The sequence below is a fragment of the Pecten maximus genome, chromosome 2 (genome assembly GCF_902652985.1).
Source record: "Pecten maximus chromosome 2, xPecMax1.1, whole genome shotgun sequence".
Classification (NCBI taxonomy): Eukaryota; Metazoa; Mollusca; class Bivalvia; order Pectinida; family Pectinidae; genus Pecten; species Pecten maximus.
Window position 1 is genome coordinate 47,466,326 of NC_047016.1, and position 25,642 is coordinate 47,491,967.

At 36.1% G+C, this 25,642-nt stretch overlaps 1 protein-coding gene across 11 annotated transcripts in view; it reads left to right on the top strand.

Moving 5' to 3' along the window:
* Window positions 1–1,529: 1,529 nt before the first annotated feature.
* LOC117322308 (microtubule-associated protein 2-like) overlaps window positions 1,530–25,642 on the top strand; it is a 77,554-nt gene continuing 53,441 nt past the window's right edge. For 6 of the 11 annotated variants that reach the window (XM_033877153.1, XM_033877148.1, XM_033877157.1 and 3 more), the window contains exons 1-6: window positions 1,530–4,114; window positions 4,178–6,235; window positions 11,710–11,756; window positions 12,511–12,682; window positions 14,867–14,961; window positions 24,708–24,806. In XM_033877153.1, coding sequence (XP_033733044.1) covers window positions 1,639–4,114; window positions 4,178–6,235; window positions 11,710–11,756; window positions 12,511–12,682; window positions 14,867–14,961; window positions 24,708–24,806 — 4,947 coding nt within the window. In that variant the 5' untranslated portion in view covers window positions 1,530–1,638. Of the gene's footprint in view, window positions 6,236–11,709; window positions 11,757–12,510; window positions 12,683–14,866; window positions 14,962–24,707; window positions 24,807–25,642 lie in introns of all 11 variants that reach the window. The other 5 variants (XM_033877149.1, XM_033877151.1, XM_033877152.1 and 2 more) reach the window with 5 other exon arrangements.

Sequence of the window (25,642 nt, forward strand, 5' to 3'; positions counted from 1 at the left end):
ATTATTATCCCCCAGGGGGGTATTACCCAGGCTCCTTTGTTGTGTCAGTGCTTCAGATACAATTCATGCATCTGTGATGCATTTTAGTATGGTGTGCTTTGTTTTTTTTTCATCATTTTCCTGTAACCCTGAAAACTGATTGTTAAAAACCTAAATATTGCACTTTATTCAAACAAACAAATTCTTACAGTGTACATGTATGTCTAGCTTCTGTTTCTTTAATTAGCTGGGCATGGGGATATTGACAACTGTGTCATCTTGTTCAATTATAAGTCAAAGCATTTCTATTGCAGGTTGTAGCTATTATGTAGGAAAATATCATGCTTTAGGGTATATTTTTTTTTCAACTGAAATAATTCAAACTTGATTGGAATTATAACCCAGACATGAATGATATTAGTAACACAACAGCTGAGGGACAGGTGGTCAATTTGGCTTAAATTTTCATGCTCTCCTTCAGACCCAGATATGCTGCAAACATTTACTCTTTATCCATAAAAAGTGGCGTATCAAAAGTAAGAATTTTATTACTCTCATACTTCATAGACAGTTCTGGGGATGGAATGAAAGTTACCATAGTTTCTTTAGGAAAATTATTAATTTTGGTATATTTTGTTCATTTTCAACTGTAAATTCAATATAGGTTGGAATTGCATTGTATATATGCATGAATAGATGGTTAGGCCTTGATTCTATGTCAATTTGACTTTAACTAACCCCCAGGGACTGAGGGATGGGGCTCAAAGGAGTTCCAATTTGCTAAAATTTCTTCAGTTTCCTTCTTTACACTCAGATTCTTAAATCCGTTTGCCATATATGGAATAAGTCAGGTGCTCTGTTTTCTAATACTTTTGATAATATTATTACTGGACACACAGTGGTCAAGTTGAAAATGTAATATCTGTCAATACTTTGGTGGTGGTTGAGACCTATGAACTTGTTAACCAATTATTGATTGTTACAATAGCCTCCCCCTCATCACCATGGTGTTTTATACAATATAGCCTCCTCATCACCATGGTATTTTATGAAAATATAGCCTCCTCATCACCATGGTGTATTACACGTACTATATATCCTCCTCGTCACCATGGTATTTTATACAATATAGCCTCCTCATCACCATGGTGTATTACACTATATATCCTTCTCGTCACCATGGCGTTTTACTAAAAGTCTAACCTCTGGTTCTTCTCTTTTGTAGGATCTTGCCAGGCTGCTGACAGCTCTGAATACATTTATGGTGTGACATCTCCTGACAAAATGGCTGACGGTGAATTCTTGCAGGGTGCTACAAAGGAGACAAGGAATGGTGATGTCCACAAGCATGAGGTAGTAGGTGGCTTTGAGTCAGATTTCGATCAAAATCCTGGTGGCAGGTTTCCCCCTAATGATGACCAGAAGGTGCCAACAGCATTTTGTGCCGAGGATACTTTCCCAGGCGATGTCCCTAGCTATCCAGTGACCAGGGAGCCAGAGATTCCACTTGGAAGTGATGCTGCCTCCTTTCCACAGCAATGTGAGGATTTTGTTGGTTCTAATATTGATGATTCATTCTCACCTTTTAATTCAGAAATAAGTTCCTATTCCCAAACAGGAAGCCACGAGTCCTTCTCAGCCTTTGGGGGTGACCAGGAAATGGATCCAACCCCTGAAGCCCTTCCTGACCCTGTGCCCCCCACGGGCCAGAAAAATGAGCTCATAGATTTCTCCAAGGATGATGATCAAACTACAGATTTAGGATGTGTTGGCACAAATCCTTTCAGTGACTCGGCACCAGGGGAAATGCACACTTCTGACCCATACCGTGAGTTTCAGTCTAATGATGTGAACACCAAGAACACTGAACAAATTGCTCAGTCTGCCCTTAAGTACGATGCTCCCGAGTTTTTTCCAGAACAACGCAGCACTACTGACTGTTCACCACTGAGGCATGATGCTCCTGAATTTTTATCGCGCAATTCTCAGCAGGCAGACATGTTTGATCAGAATCCTCATTCAGGAGGTTTAGAGAGTAGCGATTCACCTCAGCTTCCTCAAAGTAACACTTGCACACCAAAGGAACAGGCACATGATGTGATGGGCACTCAATGTAAAGAAAATGTGCCTGTGTTGATGGAGGATTGGAATGTTCCTACCACCAAAACAGAACAAGGGGATGGTGATGTTGATGATTATGAGGATGAGGAGGATTACTCGGAAAGTGAATCTAATTCACAAGTTGAGAATGATGAGATTATTGAAGATGACTACACAGACTCGGAGGAGGATACTGAAAACATTCAGGACGATGTTATGTCAGGGACTGGTGAGGGTACAGAACTTGCTGATGTACATCCTGAGTTTGATCAGAGTGCTATAAAACATGCATTTAATGAAAATGAATTACAATTTCAGCAGCAGGGTGGGGGACTTATGCCAAGCATGGATGCTGAACCACTATTGGTTGAAGGCGGCACGGAACAAGAACTAGGCGATCAGACAGAGGAGATAGGTAGCAGACAGATGGATATTGGACAAGAGTCTATGGAACACCAACAGGTTGCTTCTGGAGATCTCTCCAGGGATACCATCAGTAAGAGTGACACTTTCACCATTGAGAGTGACTCTGACATGGAGAAGAGATCCATCACGCCACCAGTAGAAGAGAACAAGGGGACAGGCATAGTAGTCTCAGACCAACACATATCTGGTTTCCAGGACAACCAGTCAAACCAAGAAATTGGTGGAGCATCAACACCATTTGGTGAAAATGAAATGGAACAGACAATGAGCCAAAAGGAAAAAGAAAACATTTTTGCATCAGACATGGAATCGGGTCCTGCAGGATTTTGTGGAGATGATAATGATATGTTTACCAAACAACCAACTGTTCAGCTGGAACCAGAAAACAAACAGCAAGCAGTATTGCAGGATGAACAAATGTCCCCTCTAAAACAAGATTTTTATGGTGAAACACAGCCAAGCCAAGTTCACTGGGATGAACCTATGATTCCTCAGCAGGACGCCTCCCCACTAGAACTTTCTCCAGCAAGACAACAAACAGGCTATAGTGATGATGTAGCATCTCCTAGAGATGTGTTGTTGGAGGAAACATCAAAACAGGGATTACAGATGGATGAATCTGGTGTTGATCAAGCTGAGGCTGAACCAAACAGACAACAACCACAAGATCTGGTTCCAAATCCAGTGTTTACACAACAGAATCAAGAATATGATGATGAAGGTGAAGATGAAGGCACATACCCAGATGATCAGAACTCAGAAGACGAAGAAGAATTTATCAACGATGAGGAAGAAGAAGAAATGGAATTTTCATCTGAGGAAAGATTTACTCATCCACAACAACAAAAGCTGACTTCAGAGGAGAGGTCTGTTTCACCACAAGAGGAAAGAATGTCTGTCGAAAAAGAGTTGGTTTCTCCGCAAAACAGGTTAGCATCAGAGGAGAGGTCTGTGTCTTCTACAGAACAGGATTTAAATGAATTCAAACAGAGCCAGGTTTCAACTGAAAGGTCAGTCTCACCTGAAATAAAAAACAGTTTTGCATCAGAAGAGAGATCAGTCCCCCATCCTGAAGATCAATGTTTATATACCCAGAATCCTTTTGAAGAGCAAGGTGCATATGAAGAAAAACAGCCTACATCCCAATCCTTTGAAAAGGAATCCTATTCATTTGAACATGACATGGAACCAGAAAAGAAAGACAAGCCTGTGATTGATGAAACATTTGGGATGGCTCCCACACCTTTTAAAGCTTTGGAACAAGAGAGTGTATTGCCTCCAGGTCAGGCCTTCAGACTGGAAGGAACAGCTGGGGATGCAAAGGATGTTGGGAAGCCTAGTGAGGACATTTTAACTGCTGGAGGTGTCAATGACTTTGATCAGATAGAACATGGACAAAAAGACGACTTTATGACTGCTGAAGGTGTCAATGACTTTGCTCAGATAGAACATGGACAAAAAGAGGACTTAATGACTACTGGAGGTGTCAATGACTTTGATCAGAATGTAGACCATGGACAAAAAGAGAATATTTTAACTGCTGGAGGTGTCAATGACTTTGATCAGAATGTAGAACATGGACAAAAAGAGGACATTTTAACTGCTGGAGGTGTCAATGACTTTGATCAGAATGTAGAACATGGACAAAAAGAGGACTTAATGACTGCTGAAGGTGTCAATGACTTTGATCAGAATGTAGAACATGGACAAAAAGAGAATATTTTAACTGCTGGAGGTGTCAATGACTTTGATCAGAATGTAGAACATGGACAAAAAGAGGACTTTATGACTGCTGAAGGTGTCAATGACTTTGATCAGAATGTAGAACATGGACAAAAAGAGGACATTTTAACCGCTGGAGGTGTCAATGACTTTGAACAGATAGAACATGGACAAAGAGACAAAATTTTAATTGCTGGAGGTGTCAATGACTTTGAACAGAATGTAGAACATGGACAAAGAGAGGACATTTTAACTGCTGGAGGTGTCAATGACTTTGATCAGAATGTAGAACATGGACAAAAAGAGGATATTTTAACTGCTGGAGGTGTCAATGACTTTGATCAGAATGTAGAACATGGACAAAAAGAGGATATTTTAACTGCTGGAAGTGTCAATGACTTTGATCAGAATGTAGGCCATGGACAAAGAGAGGACATTTTAACTGCTGGAGGTGTCAATGACTTTGATCAGAATGTAGAACATGGACAAAAAGAGGATATTTTAACTGCTGGAGGTGTCAATGACTTTGATCAGAATGTAGAACATGGACAAAAAGAGGATATTTTAACTGCTGGAAGTGTCAATGACTTTGATCAGAATGTAGGCCATGGACAAAAAGAGGATATTTTAACTGGTGGAAGTGTCAATGACTTTGATCAGAATGTAGAACATGGACAAAAAGAGGACATTTTAACTGCTGGAGGTGTCAATGACTTTGATCAGAATGTAGAACATGGACAAAGAGACGCCATTTTGACTGCTGGAGGTGGCAGCTATTCTGATGAAAATTTATCTGAACAGTTTGATGATGAGGATGTGGCAGTTCAACAAAATGTCAAAGATGACAACCATCAGCCTGTTTCCATGGAAACCGTCTCAAAAGAGAGTAATGAGGAACGAAAAGAGATATTGGAACCTGGAATTGATATAAAGGAAACTGGTATGACAGAATCATTTATCATGGACTCACAGGAAACTGGTATGACAAAATCAGTTATCATGGACTCACAGGAAATTGATGACCAGCCACCATCAGAAGTCTCCAGTCAGATGGTGGAGGATGATGGGGACATGGGAAAACTTGTGAATGAGAGCATGGAAGGTCCAGCTGCTGAAATATCTGAGATAGCTACATCCCCTAATGAGTGTTCCATGGTGCTAAAGGAGACTGTGATGGATAATGATGCATCTTCTCTGTCTCAGCCTGTCTCCACTAAATCAGCATTAGAGGAGTATATCAGGGACCCTATGGAGGATGTAGAAAACAGACAAGAACAGTCACTTGAGGCTGCTGAGGTTGAACAGCCAATGGTTACTGAAGATGTTAGGGAAGTGGAGGTGACAGGTAAGGATGAGGTTGTCGCCCCAACTCCAGTGTCTGAGCTTCCAGAACCACCTGCTAATCAGCAAGCAGTGGAACAAAAGTTGCCAGAATCTGTCCCAGAGCCTTTGATATCTGAAAAGGTTGCTGAAGAGAAAAAAGAACCTCTTGAAATTGCTGGCAAGGACAAAGGAACTCCTGTTGAAAAAGAGGCAAAGAAAATTGCTGAACCTGCTGAGAAGAAAATACAACTTTCAGAGAAATCCGAAAGAAAGGATGCAAAGCCAAAGAAACAAGAAAAACCCATTACAAAAACACCACAGAAACCGCTGAGAAAACCAAAAGAAAAAACACCACCTAAACATGAAACGTCTAAAATCCCTTCCCCTACAAAAACCGAGAATAGGACCACCAAACCCACCACACGGACTGCCAGGCCATCAAAGGCAGCCTCTCCGCGTACACTCGACGTAAAACCGAGCACTGACAAACCACCATTTGACACAAGATCCCCACGAGCAGTGTCTGTGTCATCGCAGAGAATACCACCTCTGTCGCAGACACCAACCACACCAAGTCCCACCAAAGTCCCCTCCAAGAAGCTTTCCACTAAGACCCAGAGTAAAGAGGCCACCGAGTCATTTCTGGAGCGCATGTCGAGGCCTCGATGTCGAACTCCAAAGAAAGGTTTTTCTCTCTCTTCTAATGTATCGAGTGCTTCTGTTATGGCGGATATTCTGACTGTTGCCAGCTTCTGTCATGCTCACCTGCCTGTATGCCACAGCATTGTGTATGCTTGTTACCACACTCTTATATACCTTTTTATATCAAGCCATTTCATTCTCCCCAATCAACATCTCCACTAAATCATGGACATGGGTAGCAATATGTGTGTTGACTTTCTATAGGACTATGGTAGGTAATTACACGTAGTAGTAGAACCCCCGCTACCCAACCTAGTATTCTCTTTATTATATATTCTAGAGGAGTAAAGTTGGTTCGGCGATCATGTATGTTCTGATGTAACTAATCATTTAAATAAGTCATTGTTAAAATGTGTAAATATTTTATTTTTTTTATATAATTGTATTTTAATTATTATATAAGTTTAATTTTTATAGTTTAAAATTTAAAACACATTTAATTATTGAAATTATTTCCATTGAGCATGTTTGTGTTTTCACAATTTTTTAGTGAATGTAATTGATGTTGTTCAATGTTAACCAAAAAAATCATTTTCTATTTCATTGACTTTTTTTGTCGTCGGTTTACCATATATATCCAATTTTAGCTATTGTTTTCCTTCAGTGTGATAAATGTTCTTTATGTCTATTCAAAACCAATAGTCAGACAGGAAGTGCTATAGTCTGTATCATACAAGATGAACTTTTGTTCATATATTGATTAAAAACCAAGAGTCAGACAGGGAGTGCTATAGTCTGTATCATAAAAGATGTAGTTATACAAAATGTACTTTGAAAAAAAAAATAAAAAATAAATAAATAAACAGTATAATAATGATTTAACAAAACAGCTACAGTTAAGTAAGGTTATTTTTACTTGCCCCAAAAAGCAAGATGCCTAGGTTTATGGAAATCTCCATTGGTAACTTTGAACCACTTTCATTGTCATATATGTTGCTAATATATTACTGAAAATTATCTGGTATTAAGGACATGGCTTTGACCTTCAAAGGTTGCATATTTTAAAAGTGTAAAAATCTTGCAATAAAAAATCATCAGGTTAAATGCAATGTAATCTTGCAAAAAAAAGAAATCAAATTTTCGAAAAGATAGATGTCAAGCCCATTTCATGAATTTTACATCTATAGACCCCCTTTGAAATTCACAAAAGTGAGTTGAATAATAGCGTGAGTGATATTTGCCTTGCGTTTTTGATTTACTCTGTTTATATATTTTGATAGATTCTGTTTGTTTTTAGATTGTCATTCCACAGTTTTCCTTGGTAAGGGTCCACACAACAATAAAAATATTTTTTGTCAAGCTGTATATAGTTACCAGATTCCTGGGCATATAATTTGATAGCTTAACTTTTTAAAAACTGCATTTCAGTTCTACCAAGTAAATTATACATGAACTGGCCTGAGGGACTATTTTTGAAAATATACTGGTATCATTGCCATCTTTTTAGATTTTTTCACTTATTTTTCTTTTTCTCAGATAAATACATGTGTGACACAGACTATACCATGGTATATGTTTTCACATTTTTTTTCTAGAATAAGGCTTTTTATGTCTTCTTTGATAGAAAGTATAATTATTTAAGATTTAGATAAGCTTATTTTTACTATTTATTTTTCGTATAGTCTAGTGAGGTTTAATCCAATTCAAGTTACCTGTATTGCTACCCAGAAGAATCACATCTACATTCATTTTCCATGACTTCTTATCAAACATCTCATCATCTGGTAATGTCTGAAGAAAAAACGTCCTAAATTTTTATTTTAAGTTCACCTCTATATTGGGTCACCTGAGACAAGACAAGGACATTCTTGTTTGGTAATCTTATGTTCATGTCATGGCATAGGATCAGTTGTCTCTCTTCTATCGATTTTAAAGTTTTGCTTTCCCAGAACACTTGTAATTGCATGAGTTTTTACTAGATTTGGTCTGGTGTGTCTTTGGGAGATGATTCAGTTTAAGGTCATGTGACCTTTTAGGCAGCATGATCTGAGCCATCAAGTTTCGTGTACTCACGGTTGTGCACTTGCACACTGTAAATTTTCTTCTTCTTTAACTTTGTTTCAAGTTCCAACATTGTAATTTGGTTGAAAGTTAATGGGAATTATCCAAAGATGGTCCTGACCAACTGTTGATATTTTTCGGGTCGGTACAAAAACAAATTGTAAGATTCTTCTCTTGATTTACAAATGAGATAAAGCTCTAGCATGCCAAGATTGATTTTGAGATATTCTTCATCAAGTGTTGTTACTGTTTTTATGCAACTGACCATGCGTAATTTTTTGGATCTTTCTGAAATCCTTAATGGCTGCCATGGAGAGTTTTAAGTGTTCAAAGGAAGGTCTGAAGGTCTATTTGGTAGAAGCTAAGTTTGAAGCTCACTTTGTCAATTAAGGATTACTCCATGACGTAGCTTCACTCAGACCAACTTGGCTGTCCATGTCTTCTTTAGAATGCTATTTGTATTGCCAAAAACCTGGGGAATGGAGGTAGATCTTTAAAATCATTTCTTGTTTGTTCGGATAAGGAAACATATTAGATCTGCAGAATCAATAGATTAAGGGTACTCAACTTTATATATAGGGAGGATTTGGTCCCTCAGATACACTGGAAAAAGAGGAATACTTTTAAAATTCTTTATGTACTGTTCAGCTATATAATGGGGGAGGGGGTGTCTTTTTAATTCTTGAGTGAAGATCAGGTCTCAATGCTGTTCAAAGGGAAGTTCTGGGATGTTAAAAATGAAATAAATAATGAGCTGAATTTAATTTACTATGAAGCATTCTTGGATACAGGAAATCAAATATTATAAAAAAAGGAAAGTACTGAATGGTAATCGGATCCCAGAATCAGAAAAATCTTACTATTACAATGTATTAACTATGAGTGATATTTTTACATGAACTCTGAAATATCTAGGTGAGTGATACAAACCCTTCTGGCCTCTTGTTTTTTACTGAAGTGTGAATGCTAAGCAAAGATTTAGTGTCCATGGTACCGAGATCCCGGTCCAGTGAGTGACACAGGCCCAATGCTCCTTTTGTTTGTACAAAAAGGATTGTTTTGATAGATAGGAAATGGACATACCTTGTAAGTTTTCTGTGAAGATGAGGATGCAGACCTTTGTAGAGATGTTGAAATCGTAAAGAAAAATCATATCATTACCATCTTTCTATCACACTTTTCTTTCTTTCTTTTTAAAGATTTATTTCTTTCTTTTTAAAGACTATCTCATTCCATGATGCATCTGAAGTGACTTTCCCCACTGAAACCACATAAAACCATCTGCAGTATTTATTGTTGGAAATATCAAGTAATGGCAGCAATGTTGACACCATGACACATATTACTTAGTTACCATAGTTTACTGGTTGTTTTGCACCTGAATGTGTTATTTTTAGCCCACTGTTTTTGTTTTTATCTTCTGAGCTTGTTTGATTTGTGTTAGTTATCTTTAGAAAGTTTTGTTTTGTTCCAGAAGCCTGTGCCATGTGGTTTGTATTTTGTTAATTATTGATTTTTTGTTCTTTCTTTTTTATGTTTTCAATAAATAATGATTGTTTCGTGCACTTTTGATTGCTAATGAAATCTTGCTAATAAAATTGTTTATTTTTTAGTTCATTGTCTTGATTTTATTTCATTTTTCTTTTGATGAATTGCTTGCATGTATCTTAAAAAAGATTGATGTTATGCATGCTTTTAAGATACTTGGATGAAAATCATGTCCCTTATTGCAATTGCATTTTATCCGTCATTATCATAAAAAAAAGAAAATGGTAAGAATAGTTATACTCATTGAAAATTAACGAAAATTTCACCATTTTCCTCAGGAAAAACATTTGCCAAATTTGTGTTACCAGGTACAGAGAAGTTTTAAGTTACTTATTTCCAGTTCACATAGCAAAATACAGACAGTAATTTTACATCTCAGATGACTGTTCAGACCTTTGTGCCTCTTGCTTTGTTTCTGTAATTGAGAGGACACTAAGGTTTCTTTCACTTAAAAAAAAAGCTTAAATGTTCAAATGATAAAGTTTTGTTTCAGTCTCTATATACATTGTGAAAGCAATTTTCTGTTGATAACATTTCGAAAATTGTCTTCCAACTGCATCTTTCTTTCCCCCTTCAACAGTGAGCTTTAAAGCATCCTTCCCGCTTAGTTTTATACAGAATGCCTTGATAATGAGAATTTAATTAGAACCTGCATTAAACTCACTACATTTGATCCAGCTGTAGGATGTGTTGACCTGAGATGGTACAATGCGTTACTCTGGTAGATTGCATGAGTCTGTGCTTTTTGCATAATTATCCTGAAGATGCTATTTGTTTTGTGACATACAATGTGCAATCCCTTGAGATTGTTTGAAGGTAAGCCCCGCTGGTGGACATTTAGTCCCAAAGGCTTACTGCTACCCTGCATGCCACATCTACATTCTTACATGAATCAAAAAGTCAAAATCTACTGTAAATTATTTTACACAGTATTACTTGTATCACGAGATATTCATTCTTCATATTATATAAACCTTACCTCATGATCTACACTTTAAAGAATTAAAAACTATTAGGGTTTTCAAAGCAAAAACAAAAACACAAAACATTAAGATTTATTGCAGAGTCACTCTCAAAAGTTCTTTGCAATAGAAGTTTAATTTAGGCAATAAGTGTATGTCTGGTAATAAGCTTAGCCTATTGATGTCTTTTTGAGCTTTGTTTAAATTTAATGCTGCCCAATATTTTTCCAATGTCTTTTGATAAGCCGACCTCCTCTTAATTTTGAGTCAAACTTTATGTTTGGCCGGCTTATTACAGGATAAATGGAGACCAATGTTGTTATTGAATTACCAGTACCAAGTTATCAAGTTACTCAATACTTTTGTTATAGACAAACTTTGTAGGTTTTGACTTTGTAGGTTTTTCAGCATGCATTTTTATATAATTTCATGTACTTTCGTTCCTTAGTTTGCCTATTTAAGTTATTTAAGTATGTTTTTAATTATTTTAGGTCAATATTGAAAAATGTTTAATATTAAGGAAGATACATGTTTAATTTAATTTGTGAATATTTAAGATATTTGATATGATGGATGGAATCTTATTATTGCCATATTAACCAAAATTTATGTTGAATGAAGTGTGAGCCTGAAGGTATATTCCAGCTAGTTCTTCAATAGAAACCAATTACTTAACTTAATTAATTTGTTCAAATATTACAGAATTTAATTTTCTCTTATATGCCTTTATAATGACTTATTGTTTTTTTTTGCTTTGTTTCATTAAAATTCAACTAAATGTTCTTTAATTGTTTAACAATGTTTCACATTTAAAAGTTCTTACCATGTATTACTGCAATGAAATGTTATTTCTGAATCACTTTGTACCTTTTTTTTACAATTTGACTGTAATGTTCATGTGTAAAACTGAGTAGTTGGTGACCATTGTTCCCTGTTGTTGTTACAGATGGCACATCAGACAGTGGCTTCGAGGAGAACAAGACCCCTAGAGCGGTAATTATAATTTTTCGAGACATTCGCTGATGTAATATGCATGTGTAGGTCAAAGGTCAACCTTCAGTGCAGGCTTTAAGGTCAGAGGTTAACATGGACAATTATTGGTAAAACAATTTAAGGATGTAATATGCATGTGTAGGTCAAAGGTCAACCTTTAGTGCAGGCTTTAAGGTCAAAGGTTAACATGGACAATTATTGGTAAAACAGTTTAAGAATCAATCAAATTTCTTCTCCAGTTCTTAAAGTGTTTTAACAAAATGAGAGGCTAATAAATCAGGCACTCACAAATACATTATATGTTAATCAGCTACGAGTGAAAACAAACATGCTTTATTTGTTTATGTTTTAAAGATTACAATTCCACAATACAAAGATAAAGAAATGTATTTTGCAATGATAGCAATTCTCCTGCATCAGTTGTTAATATTTCCTGGTTCAATTTCCCAACCATTTTCACCTGTGAACTATTAAAATGGAAAAAAAACATACTCTAGATACTTAAATACACTTACTTGTCTATCCATACCTGAAATGGCCAGGTAAATCTCATCTATCCTTACCTGATATGGCCAGGTAAATCAAGTATCTACTCTCTAAGATTTAAAACGTGGCTCATGCAAAGTCTCTCTCAGAAAACATTAACGTTTTTGCAAGAATGAAAATGAACTCTTTAATGATTGATATTAAGTTCTGGCCTTCTGTATTTGGTCAGATTAAAAAAAAGAAAAAACAACGATGATTGGTGTTTCAGGCCTCGGCTACTTCTCCGAGGAAGAAATATGGAATTGATGCCAAAAACGATAGTTACAAACCGGGTGGAGGCAATGTGAAGATCACGGATCAGAAGGTTACCGTCAGACATGTGGGGTCCAAGATAGATGCCCGCTCCAAAACTCCAACATCCACACAAAGAGACTCCACTCGTAAGTTAACTCTTTGTTAACCGTTAGTTCAAAGTTATTGGTCAATCTGATTAAAATACAGATCCTAATACTATCGTATACACGATAGTATTAGGATCTGTATTTTAATCAGATTGGTTATTGGTGAGCCTTCAACAGAAGTTTGGGGACATATAACAAGATCACCAGACAAACACTTGGCTTTAACTTTGGGGACATACAACAAGATCACCACACAGACACTTGGCTTTAACTTCTTACTTCTGCAAACAACAAAATTTTTGGGTTGAAATTATTTTTTCTTCTTTTCAATTTTTGGAATTATGTTTCAATATGTACTGACTAATACTGACAAACCAAAAAAAAAAAAAAAGTAAATAAATAAATAAAAAAAAAAAATTGAATAAAATAATAAAAAAATAAATAAATAAAGATTAAGGCTGGTACTTGTATACATAAGATAAATGCCTCCTTGAATTGAATTTTATAAAATGGTTATGAGGAATCTTCATGTACATACCAGGTAGTATCTAATTTATAATTGAAACAAGATATTACAAATAATCGTAAATGCTTAAATACAGTAATATTTGCACAATATTACATAGAATGTTATCATTTTAAAACTGCTCTATTCTACTTTTCCTTAGAATTTAAAATTAATTCTAAAAAAGTTTTCTAAAGACCAGTTCTGTTCTAAAACAACAATTGTTCTAGTTTGATTAATAAACCATGATTTTTTTTAGAAAGAAAATTAAATTTAAGATATTAAACAAAGTTTTCCAAAGATCATTGCTGTTTTAAGCAGCCAATTGTTCTGGTATGATTATAATGAACTATAATTTCTTTAGGCAGAAAATAAAATTTTAGATATTATTTAATAAATACTAAACATAGTTAATGAACTATAATTTCTTTAGGCAGAAAATAAAATTTTAGATATCATTTAATAAATATTAAACATAGTTAATGAACGATAATTTTTTTAGGCAGAAAATAAAATTTTAGATATTATTTAATAAATACTAAACATAGTTAATGAACTACATGTATAATTTCTTTAGGCAGAAAATAAAATTTTAGATATCATTTAATAGATATTAAACATAGTTAATGAACTATAATTTCTTAAGGCAGAAAATAAAATTTTAGATATTATTTAATAAATACTAAACATAGTTAATGAACTATAATTTCTTTAGGCAGAAAATAAAATTTTAGATATCGTTTAATAAATATTAAACATAGTTAATAAACGATAATTTTTTTAGGCAGAAAATAAAATTTTAGATATTATTTAATAAATACTAAACATAGTTAATGAACTACATGTATAATTTCTTTAGGCAGAAAATAAAATTTTAGATATCATTTAATAGATATTAAACATAGTTAATGAACTATAATTTCTTAAGGCAGAAAATAAAATTTTAGATATTATTTAATAAGTATTAAACATAGTTAATGAAGATGAACTATCTTTAGACTGTTTACCCTGATTTTTAATTGTGTTACTGTTTATCTAAACACAGCTTTGTATTGATCTTGTCTTTCCATCCCTCAATACACATTGTCTGTTTATCTGTCTATCTTCTGATTGTCTCGCGTTTAGTCTGTAATCTCTCCATCTTTTCTATACAATGTTCAATCGGTGGTCTAGTTAATGATATTGGACAGAGATATCTTTATACGTAATTTGAGCGTACTGTTGTTGTATTTTGGTACACTGTTGGGTTGTGTGTCCCGAAGTAAACATGTACTCAGAGACACGAATGGTCAGGTCGGGACTTTTTATGATGACCTGCTTTGGATGATCGTGTCCGATTTTCTTTGTGTTGTGTGTGGTTTGTGGTAATATAAAAAGTCACATTTGTATAAGTATCGTACCACATTGAAACTCGTCATGATCATTGGTAGGTATAATCAGTCATATTTATGATTGTGTCTATATATTTAACTTCATTATAGAGTTTCGTGATGTCAAATTGTAATGAAAGTTATAATGAAATTTCATTGAAAATTAACTCAATTAGAATGAATCATTTTAAGTTGAGAAATATAACAGCTTGGTAACTATACTTAAAATACAATGTTCAGATCATATGCAAGTTGGTAAATGAAATAGAGGTCTCAGACTAAATCATATATGTATTGTTAATTGTACTTTTACCAGTATTGTTATGTGAATATGTTTTGTACTTACAGCTAGAACACCTAAAGGACCAACTCCAGACACCAAGAATGTCCAGTCTAAAATTGGTTCACTGAAAAACGCTACCCACACCCCGGGAGGAGGAAATGTACGTAAATATGATACAGAGAATTCTCTCTAAAGTAATGTGTGGAACTCATAATGTATGCAGACGTATGCATTTCTGGTTATTTCGGTATTGTGTCAGATCTGTCATCTATTAGATAATCTTTTAGCCCACAATCATCAGATGGCCTCAGATGGCCTCATCTGGCGTCTGGCGTCCAGCATTTTTTTGGCATCAGTCCATCTTTTCACAGTTTTTAGTGTGCTTTGTCCGAACATCTGTAGGTGATGGGGATTCGAAAAGCTTCAAATTGTGTGGATTACCCCCAGGGGGCTGAGGAACGGGGCCAATAGGGGGCAATTTGGCTATATTGGTATCAAAACTTTTTGTATTCTTGAAACCGTTGAGATTCCCACCCTATAACCACATATAGCATTGCTTGGCACCAAGAGATAAACACAACTCTGTTATAAAAATAGGCCCTGGGGTATTTTGCATCTCAAGGGACTTAGTTTCTTTGATATATATTTGAAACTGTTTAGATCTCCACTCTATAACCATATATTGCATTGTTGAGCATGAAGAGGTAAACACAATCCTGATTTAAAAGTACTGTAAATCACTTATATTTCGCGAGTACTTAATTTCGCGAACTCACCTAATTTGACTTATTCGCGAATACATAATTTTGCGAATTCCGATCTCATAATGACTTTAAATTCGCGAATGACGTTAGATTGTCTAACAGATTGGGGATTTTCCCATGTTGGTAGCCATTTTGTTTATGAGAGTCATGTGACAGTACATGAAAAGTCATGTCATTCAATCATGTGATATCGGTGTCTGGCCATACTGATTTGTATTTACCGTACCTGTATACATGCTAAATGGCTAACAATGGCGGTGTCAGACATTGATCAAAACCCACGGCTCATTAAGAATGCCTGGAAGATGACGGGACTACAATAGGTTGTGAGTTTACGTATATTGTAATTAACGTACATGTGTATACAGTGATACTGATGAACAGTTCTCTATTGCGAATGATTTATACTCCAGGGGATTATTTGCTCTGGATGTTTGAATTAAATAAATAGTTTGTTTGATTTCAACTTTGTTATGGTAAATATCTTTTCGAGAATCAAGCGATGTGAAGTGCTATGTATACATGTAACCTTATATAACTTAAAACAGCGTGGGTAATAAAGTACGACGTATTCCGGGTGGCCATCCGGGATCCTCGGGACTGTACCTATTATACTTAAATTAACTACAGTGGAACTTCGTTAACTCGAAGTTGACGGGACCACGAGAAAACTTCGAGTTATCCGAGTGTTCGAATTAAGCGAGTTGTCATTTTTGGTGCAAAGTTTGGTCAATATTTGTCAACATTATATAATCATTATAACTCCGCTCTGTCGCCCATCAGTTCAGTGTAAAGACTGGTCAAAACATGTAAATGTATATGTAATGTTTCGTTCTGTCACTCGTAGTTTGGTGTAGTTTTGCCGATATCCAGTCTCGATAAAGTTTCTTTCGCTTAATCATTTCAATAACGATCTGATGTTCATGTCATGGTTGCAATAGGAATAACGATAAAATGGTATTCATCCGAATAACAATTTATTAATGTTATATCAAATAACCGTTTAAATTTAACACAGATTATATGTAAAACGTAACAGGAAGTTGGTACTGCGCATGTGCGTATAAAATGTTACTGTTACTGAGATGGCGTTTTATCCGATTTAATAGACAGCACTGACCGTTACAGTCTCTGAACACCTCGGCAGTAATTACGCTATTGTTTCAGCAGTTTACAGATTTAATAAGGCATCGGTTACTGTTTCATTTCTACACCTGTAAAAACATCAGCCGGGTAGATCTACCGGTGTGTCAGAGATTAGTTCCGCTTGAGCGAGCGGGTAGGCCTAGATGAGTTGTTGACTATCGTGTGTACTATTATCGGCGACCGCCTTAGGAAATTACCTGATGTAAGTAAAACAGTACTTTTTATCACCGACAGTTATTGTTATAACCAACAATTTCTTTCATGGATTTATGAAACACTTATAATTGCGTATAATAATCGATAGAATTGTAGTGCCGATAACGCAATTTCGATGTTGAAAAAATGTCGGCGTTTACAACCGATCGTGTTGGACACAAAAATGATACTTCGAGTTCTTCGATCATTTCAAGTAGGATTTGTATTGTTGGGACCATATTTTTACTTCGTATTATCCGAGTTTTTCGAGTTTTCCGAATTCGAGTTTTCCGAGTTTTTTTTACTAGGATAAAGAGAGAATTCTGCCGGGACTGACGAAGTACTTCGAGTTAAGCGGGGTATTCGAGTTTTCCGAGTTCGAGTTAACGAAGTTCCACTGTACATGTAAAACGTAGTCTAGAAGTTGATTAAGTCCAAGTTCAACCACAATATCAGTGTTCAGTGGGGTTATGTGTGTCAAATTTTGGTGTTTTGTGATATAAAAACACACTCTGATATAAGTATATAATCTATCATTCTATCATTATTTTAACGGCGATGTTTGCTTACCAACTAAAGATTACGGTAGATTCAAAATGGACGCCACTTAGTATTCTTGTCATTCTTATACAAATATTCGCGAGGGATTTGAATTCGCGTTTGACTCTCCTCGCGAATTAACGCGAAAATAAAATCCCACGCGAAATATAAGTGATTTACAGTAAGCTCAGGGGTCGTTCCCCACTCCAAGGGACTTAGTTTCTTTAACCCCTTGCCACATGTAAGCGCTTCCCGATGCCTTTGCATTATCTCCATGTAAGCGCTTCTCGACGTCCTCTTGTTGTTATCATTATTTCTAGAGGAGCACTGGATCAATCATTATAAATCAAATTTCGTGTGTAGGTTCCTCTTGGTCCCTAGTTGTGCATGCTATAATTTGGGACAGATCAGAATTCAAGATGGCCAACATGCAGGCAGGCATTTGAATTTTGACAGTTGAAGTTTGTTATCAATCACTAGTTTTCAGCAGGTTCTTCATGGATCTTTCTAAATGTTCACCTGTAGATTCCCATTGCGCATTACTGGTAGCTAGGCATGTTTCATTTGGAGACTGACTGGAAAACAAGCTGGCTAAAAGGCAGCCATTTTGAATATTGTCAGTTGAAGTTTGTTATCGTTTCTTCACTGATCTATCTAAAATTTTACCTGTAGCACCGTGCCCCTTGGTACCTAGTTGTGCATTATGTATTTTGAGACTGATTTGAAAACAAGATGGCAGTCAGATTGACATTTTAAATTTTGACAAGTGAAGATTGTTATCTCCATTTCTTGGAGAGTTCTTCATGGATCTTTCTCAGATTTCACATGTAGGTTCTCCCTGGTCTTTAGTTTTGTGTATGTTCCATTTTGAGACTGTTTGGAAAATAAGGAATTATTTCTCAAAAAGTTTTAGACATGAATATTTCTTGAATTTCATTTTGATTCCTGTTGTATTAGTTGAAGTTTGTCTGAAAGTGTTCTTGATGGATCTTTCTTAGATTCAAATTATAGAAGTTCAGCTTGTTTTCAAATGATTAAAAGGAAGAAGAGAAAAGTACAGAAAAGATCTGTGTAAGAGAGATCCAATAAAGGTCACTCGATAGTGGGCAGCAAGATCCTTCGGGGATCTCTTGTTGCTTTTACTGAAATTTCACATGGATGTTCCCCTTGAAGCCATGTGCTACATAACCAATCATTATATTTTGAGGCTAAATGAAAATGGAAATGGCCAACATGCAGCCATCTTGGATTTTAAGAGTTGAAGTTTTTTTTAAGTGCCATTTATCAGACAATACTGAAGGAATCTTTCTGAATATAACAAGTGTGTTACTAGTTTATTAGTCCCCTGTTGGTGAAATTGGGGAGGAGGTGGGGGATGGGGATGTGCTATAGGTTTCAATCCATCCTTCTTGTATGTATGTGCGTAACACTGAAGTTTGTCAGCACTAGCGGTTCCATACTGAGGGATTTTGTTCAAACATCACACAATGATAAAGGACCATGATATCAAGTTTAGTTTTAGGTTTTTAGCCCACCATCATCAGATGGTGGGCTATTCAAATCGCCCTGCGTCCGTGGTCCGTCGTCCGTCCCTCCGTCCGTCCGTCCGTCCGTCCGTAAACAATTCTTGTTATCGCTATTTCTCAGAAAGTGCTGAAAGGATCTTTCTCAAATTTCATATGTAGGTTCCCCTTGGTGCCTAGTTATGCATATCGCATTTTGAGACCTATCGGAAAACAACATGGCCGACAGGCAGCCATCTTGGATTTTGACAATTGAAGTTTGTTATCGCTATTTCTCAGAAAGTGCTGAAGAGATCTTTCTCAAATTTCAGATGTAGGTTCCCCTTGGTGCCTAGTTATGCATATTGCATTTTGAGACCAATCTGAAAACAACATGGCCGACAGGCAGCCATCTTGGATTTTGACAATTGAAGTTTGTTATCGCTATTTCTCAGAAAGTACTGAAGGGATCTTTCTCAAAATTCATATGTAGGTTCCCCTTGGTGCCTAGTTATGCATATCGCATTTTGAGACCAATCGCAAAACAACATGGCCGACAGGCAGCCATCTTGGATTTTGACAATTGAAGTTTGTTATTGCTATTTCTCAGAAAGTACTGAAGGGATCTTTCTCAAATTTCATATGTAGGTTCCCCTTGGTACCAAGTTATGCATATTGCATTTTGAGACCAATCAAAAAAACAACATGGCCGACAGGCAGCCATCTTGGAATTTGACAATTGAAGTTTGTTATTGCTATTTCTCAGAATGCACTGACGAGATCTTTCTCACATTTCATATGTAGGTTCCCCTTGGTGCCTAGTTATGCATATTGCATATTGGGACCAATCAGAAAACAACATGGCCGACAGGCAGCCATCTTGGATTTTGACAATTGAAGTTTGTTATCGCTATTTCTCAAAATGTACTGAAGGGATCTTTCTCAAATTTCATATGTAGGTTTCCCTTGGTGCCTAGTTATGCATATCGCATTTTGAGACCAATCGCAAAACAACATGGCCGACAGGCAGCCATCTTGTATTTTGACAATTGAAGTTTGTTATTGCTATTTCTCAGAAAGTACTGAAGGGATCTTTCTCAAATTTCATATGTAGGTTCCCCTTGGTACCAAGTTATGCATATTGCATTTTGAGACCAATCAGAAAACAACATGGCCGACAGGCAGCCATCTTGTATTTTGACAATTGAAGTTTGTTATCGCTATTTCTCAGAATGTACTGAAGAGATCTTTCTCAAATTTCATATGTATGTTTCCCTTGGTGCCTAGTTATGCATAAAGCATTTTGAGACCTATTTGAAAACAACATGGCCGACAGGCAGCCATCTTGGATTTTGACAATTGAAGTTTGTTATCGCTATTTCTCAGAATGTACTGAAGAGATCTTTCTCAAATTTCATATGTATGTTTCCCTTGGTGCCTAGTTATGCATAAAGCATTTTGAGACCTATTTGAAAACAACATGGCCGACAGGCAGCCATCTTGGATTTTGACAATTGAAGTTTGTTATCGCTATTTCTCAGAATGTACTGAAGAGATCTTTCTCAAATTTCATATATAGGTTCCCCTTGGTGCCTAGTTATGCATATTGCATTTTGAGACCAAACGGAGAATAACATGGCCGACAGGCAGCCATCTTGGATTTTGACAATTGAAGTTTGTTATCGCTATTTCTCAGAAAGTACTGAAGGGATCTTTCTCAAATTTCATATGTAGGTTCCCCTTGGTACCAAGTTATGCATATTGCATTTTGAGACCAATCAAAAAAACAACTTACCTAGAAAGTGTGAGTCATGAGTGTAGAAAAGTGTGACAACAACGAGGCGTGATGGCGTCTGTGGCTACGATTTTGCGGGACATTTTTGACGACGATGATGATAATTTAGAGTTCGATGGCTTTGGACCTGAAGACATTGAGTCAGATATTGATCTTAACGATGTTCTAAATGAACTGTCAACAGATAACGAGTCCGAAAATGAGGACGAACGGCGACTAGTTGTACTGCCGCCATTAGGTAATGTTGACCGAGATTTTTCGCCGATCACAGTAAATGATTTTGTTAGGGAAACGGGGCCAGTACTTCCAGAAAATTTTGATGTTGATACTGCAAGTCCCATTGATTATTTCTACCTTTTCTTCAATGAGAATCAGTTTTCCGCCATAGCTCGACACACTAATAACTACGCTCGCTGGCATTTGAAAAACGAAGGTAGATTTGACCCAAAATGGTCGGATACACATTCCTTCGTCGCGACATCGGATATAAAATATTCTAGGCTTAAGCCTGAACTGTTGAAATATTCTTGTGAAAACTTTGAAAATTCAGTTTGTTTCATTTGGGAGTTAATGTTGAATCATTTCATGTACAGGAATTCAATGAATTATAAATTACATTGTCAAAATATTTTGAAATTTGTCTGTTCTGTTTGTATACAGCTGATTTCGTGGTTATGTGTTGTTGGTTTTATAAAGAAAATAGCACAGAATTAAAATTTAAGAAATTCTGAACATAACTGTAACTTACTAAAAGTGTCTAAAACAACTATTTCACTTTCAAAATTAGGTTTAGAAAAATTAATCAAAACAAAGCTTAATTTCTCAAAAACTGCCATTGAAATGGTGTATGTATATTTCAGTCAGCGCAATAATGTTGCATTGCAACAATGTATCTTTGCACTATTGGCACAGAGTGCTGAAGTGTTATAACCTGCATGTGGCAAAGGGTTAAACACAATCATGTTGTAAAAACAATCTCTGGGTCTTTTTACACCCATAGGGAGTCTGGACTTTGTTTCTGGGTTTCATCTTTGATGCAGTTGATATCCCTTCCCCATAACCATATATAGCATTGTTTGACATCAACAAATAAAGCTTTTGAAAAATTAAATGGAACATGAAAATATCTTGAGGTTTGGTCAAATCCAACCAGGTGAGTGATACAGGCCATCTTGGCCTCTTGTTGTTACCACTATTTTTGGAGAAGCACTAGATCAATCATTGTCAAATTTCATATGTAGGTTCCCCCTGGTCCCTAGTTATGCATGTTCAACTTTTGGGCAGATCAGAATTCAAGATGGCTGACAGGCAGGCATTTGAATTTTGACAGTTGAAGTTTGTTATCGTTTCTTCATTGATCTATCTAAAATTTTACCTGTAGGTCCTTAAATGACACTGGTTGTTAATAGGACGTTAGATAACATAAACAAAACCAAACCAAACATGTAGGTGCCCCTTGGTACCTAGTTGTGCATTTTGTATTTTGAGACTGATCTGAAAACAAGATGGCAGTCAGATGGACAATTTTTAATTTTTGACAAGTGAAGATTGTTATCTCCATTTCTTGGAGAGTTCTTCATGGATCTTTCTCAGATTTCACATGTAGGTTCTCCCTGGCCTTTAGTTTTGTGTATGTTCCATTTTGAGACTGTTTGGAAAGTAAGGCATTATTTCTCAGAAAGTTTAAGACATGAATATTTCTTGAATTTCATTTTTATTCCTCTTTTATTAGTTGAAGTTTGTCTAAAGTGTTCTTGATGGATCTTTCCTAGATTTAATATAGAAGTTCAGCTTGTTTTCAAATGATTAAAAGGAAGAAGAGAAAAGTACAGAAAAGATCAGTGTAACAGAGATCCAATAAAGGTCACTCAATAGTGGGCACCAAGATCCTTCTCGGATCTTTTGATGTTGGTGCAGTTTGTCAGGACATTTTATTGAAAGGATTTTACTGAAATTTCACATGGATGTTCCCCTTGAAGCCATGTGATACAAAACCAATCATTATATTTTGAGACTGAATGAAAAGGGAGATGGCCAACATGCAGCCATCTTGGATTTTAAGAGTTGAAGTTTTCGTATAGTGCCATATTTCAGACAATACTGAAGGGATCTTTCAGACTATAACAAGTGTGTTCCTAGTTTGGGTTATTAGTACCCTGTCGTTAAAATTGGGGAGGGGGTGGGGGATGGGGATGTGCTATAGGTTTCAACTTCATCCTTCTTGTATGAATGTGCATAACATTTAAGTTTGTCATCACTCTAACAGTTTCATACTGAGAGGGATTTTGTTCAAACATCACACCATGACAAGTTTAGTTTCAGGGTTTTTGGGTCAAGGTCACTGTTACTATTTTTAGCAGGAGCTGGTAGAGTGGCAGAGGACATGTTTTGCTTAAGCAATACCACCTTTGCTTGTAATATTTAAGAACTGATCAGAAATCAAGATGGCTGACAGCATTACTTTAGAGATTTAGATAGTTAGTGCTATATCTCAGATCATTTTGGGACTATTTTGCAAACCAAGATGGCTGAAACAAATCTTGGTATGTTCCATATGGTGCATTCAAGTTAAATGAATATTACATTTATATTGCTCAGGGTGGTCATGACTGAGATATATCGTCATTCACAGCTTATGTGTCGAGTTTTATTCAAATGATATTTGACATTTTATTGGTAAAAATGAAATGAAAATACAGTGGACCCTCGATAATCCGAACACCTTCGTTCCCAGTCCAAACCGTCCGGATTACGAGTTTTCCGGACTGCCGAATTTCGTGTACCAGGTCAAAAAAATTGTCATGTAAGAGTTATCTCCCTTGATTATATACAATCCGGGACGTTTCATAAACACGTCAGACTTGTCAGACTTTTTAACAATAAAAATACTTATGTTTCTGATATGATTCGTGTTTTGTTTTTTAGAAAGTAATAATAAACTATGTTTTTAAAAGAACATGTAAAGTGAAAATCGTTTTATTTATAGCGGGCATATGTAACCTACAAACAACACACATGTGTCACGTCCCGGAGGTTCACAATCAAGTAGAAATTACAAACGTTAAATACCTTAAATAAAATACCCGGATTTTACAACTTACCGTCAGTCCATGTTTTTTTTAATGATTTTTACGTACCAGAAACCCCAAGCTATCTATTTAAAAGTACGCGACACCAGCGAGAACTACCCAAGATGTCCGATAATTATTAAACCCGTATTCACTTAACAATGTGACGCTTATAGTTAAGTATCAGACGACTATTGACTAATTTGTGTGTAATCAACCCAGTTCTTGTGATCACTGCTTAATACGTAAATGTGTATGTAATTAATAACATGCATCTTTCAATGAGTCGTCGTTTCATGTAACGGTGTTACAAAGCCGATATCCGTGTTTACCCAATACAAGTGTTAATGATGTTAATTACCGATCATAAATGTATTACATGTATTTGAGATTGATTAATTATCGTATCACGTACTGTATGTTTGTGCATAAATTCTGTAACATTTAGGTCGTAGAGAAAAAGCAATGTACCATTATAAAAACAAAAGCTACACATTGTAACACAGGTAAACACCCGGGGCTATGACCTGGCAGCGGTCTCTATGACTACGCACAGTGTCAAGCGATAGTCTGTACAGCTGTCGACACGGGTGACTTGCCCCGACATTTTTTTCTCCTCGTGGTGAAAAAATCGTCCGGATTATTGAGGGAAATTTACTAATGAAAAGTACGTTCCGTTCCCAAAATGGGCTATCGGAATCGGAATTTCCGGACTGGTGAGTACAAATAACGTTACGGAAATCCGTTCCTGTGCATTTCCGTCCGGACTGTGAGTTTTCCGGACTATCAGCGTCCGGATTATCGCGGGTCCACTGTACTTATAGAAAATATTATATATTTTATCTAGATGTATGTAATTGTTAAATGCAATTTTCTAAGAATTGTTTTATTTGTAGGTAAAAATAGCCAATCAGAAAAAGGACTACTCAGCGGTGCAAGGCAAGATAGGGTCAAAGGTTAACCTTGACCATCGGCCAAAAGGCGGAGACAAAAAGGTAACGGGATAAAAGGACCTAACATACCACAACCAGAGGGCACATCAGCACATATTTAACATATCTTTGTTCAATATGGGTTCTCTTTTGAAATAATTTTCAGGATTTTTGGTGTTTCTGATGAAAGATTTCTGACCAGGCCAGACCAGAGAAGTGTGTGTTTTTGCATTTGTGCTGTTTGGAATTTATTTTTAGTCTTGGTGATGAATTATCACTTCTCGTGCCATTTCTCTACAGCGAAAAAGTCCCCTCCCCTCATGTCAGTCTTGGACTACAATGGTATACCAACACAGATCTTTTATCTGGTGTAGATATGATTTGGCATGAATTGTTGAGCCTGGTAGAAAGCTTTTAGAAATGTTTTAATGTATTTGCAGTGTTGGTTGTGATACTCCATTATCATGATATAAAATGATAATGCGGTTTGAACCTCCGTCCCTTACTAAAGCACTACATACTTACAATAACAAGCTGACCTGTGGAGCCACTGGTGATGTCACGTTTGAGAAATGAACACTTTCGGGCTTTTCTGCATTCATATTTTTGCTGTGTGTATTTGTAATTTCAGTTGCTGATGACTTGAGTTAGTTTTTAGCTCATCTGGCAAAAAATGCTGATGAGCTTTTGGTACATGAGCAGGGTCAGTCATTTTTTGTGTCCAGTCATAATTTTTTCTTTGAAAGAATTTGATCCCTTCCAACAACTAGGGATGGACTTCTATAAATGAACGTGAAGTCATTTTCACAAGAGTGAATTCCAAACCTTAAATAACATTTCATAAAAAAGACACAGGATCTATGATACATTACTTAGTTTTGAAGGGAAAAACATTTTCA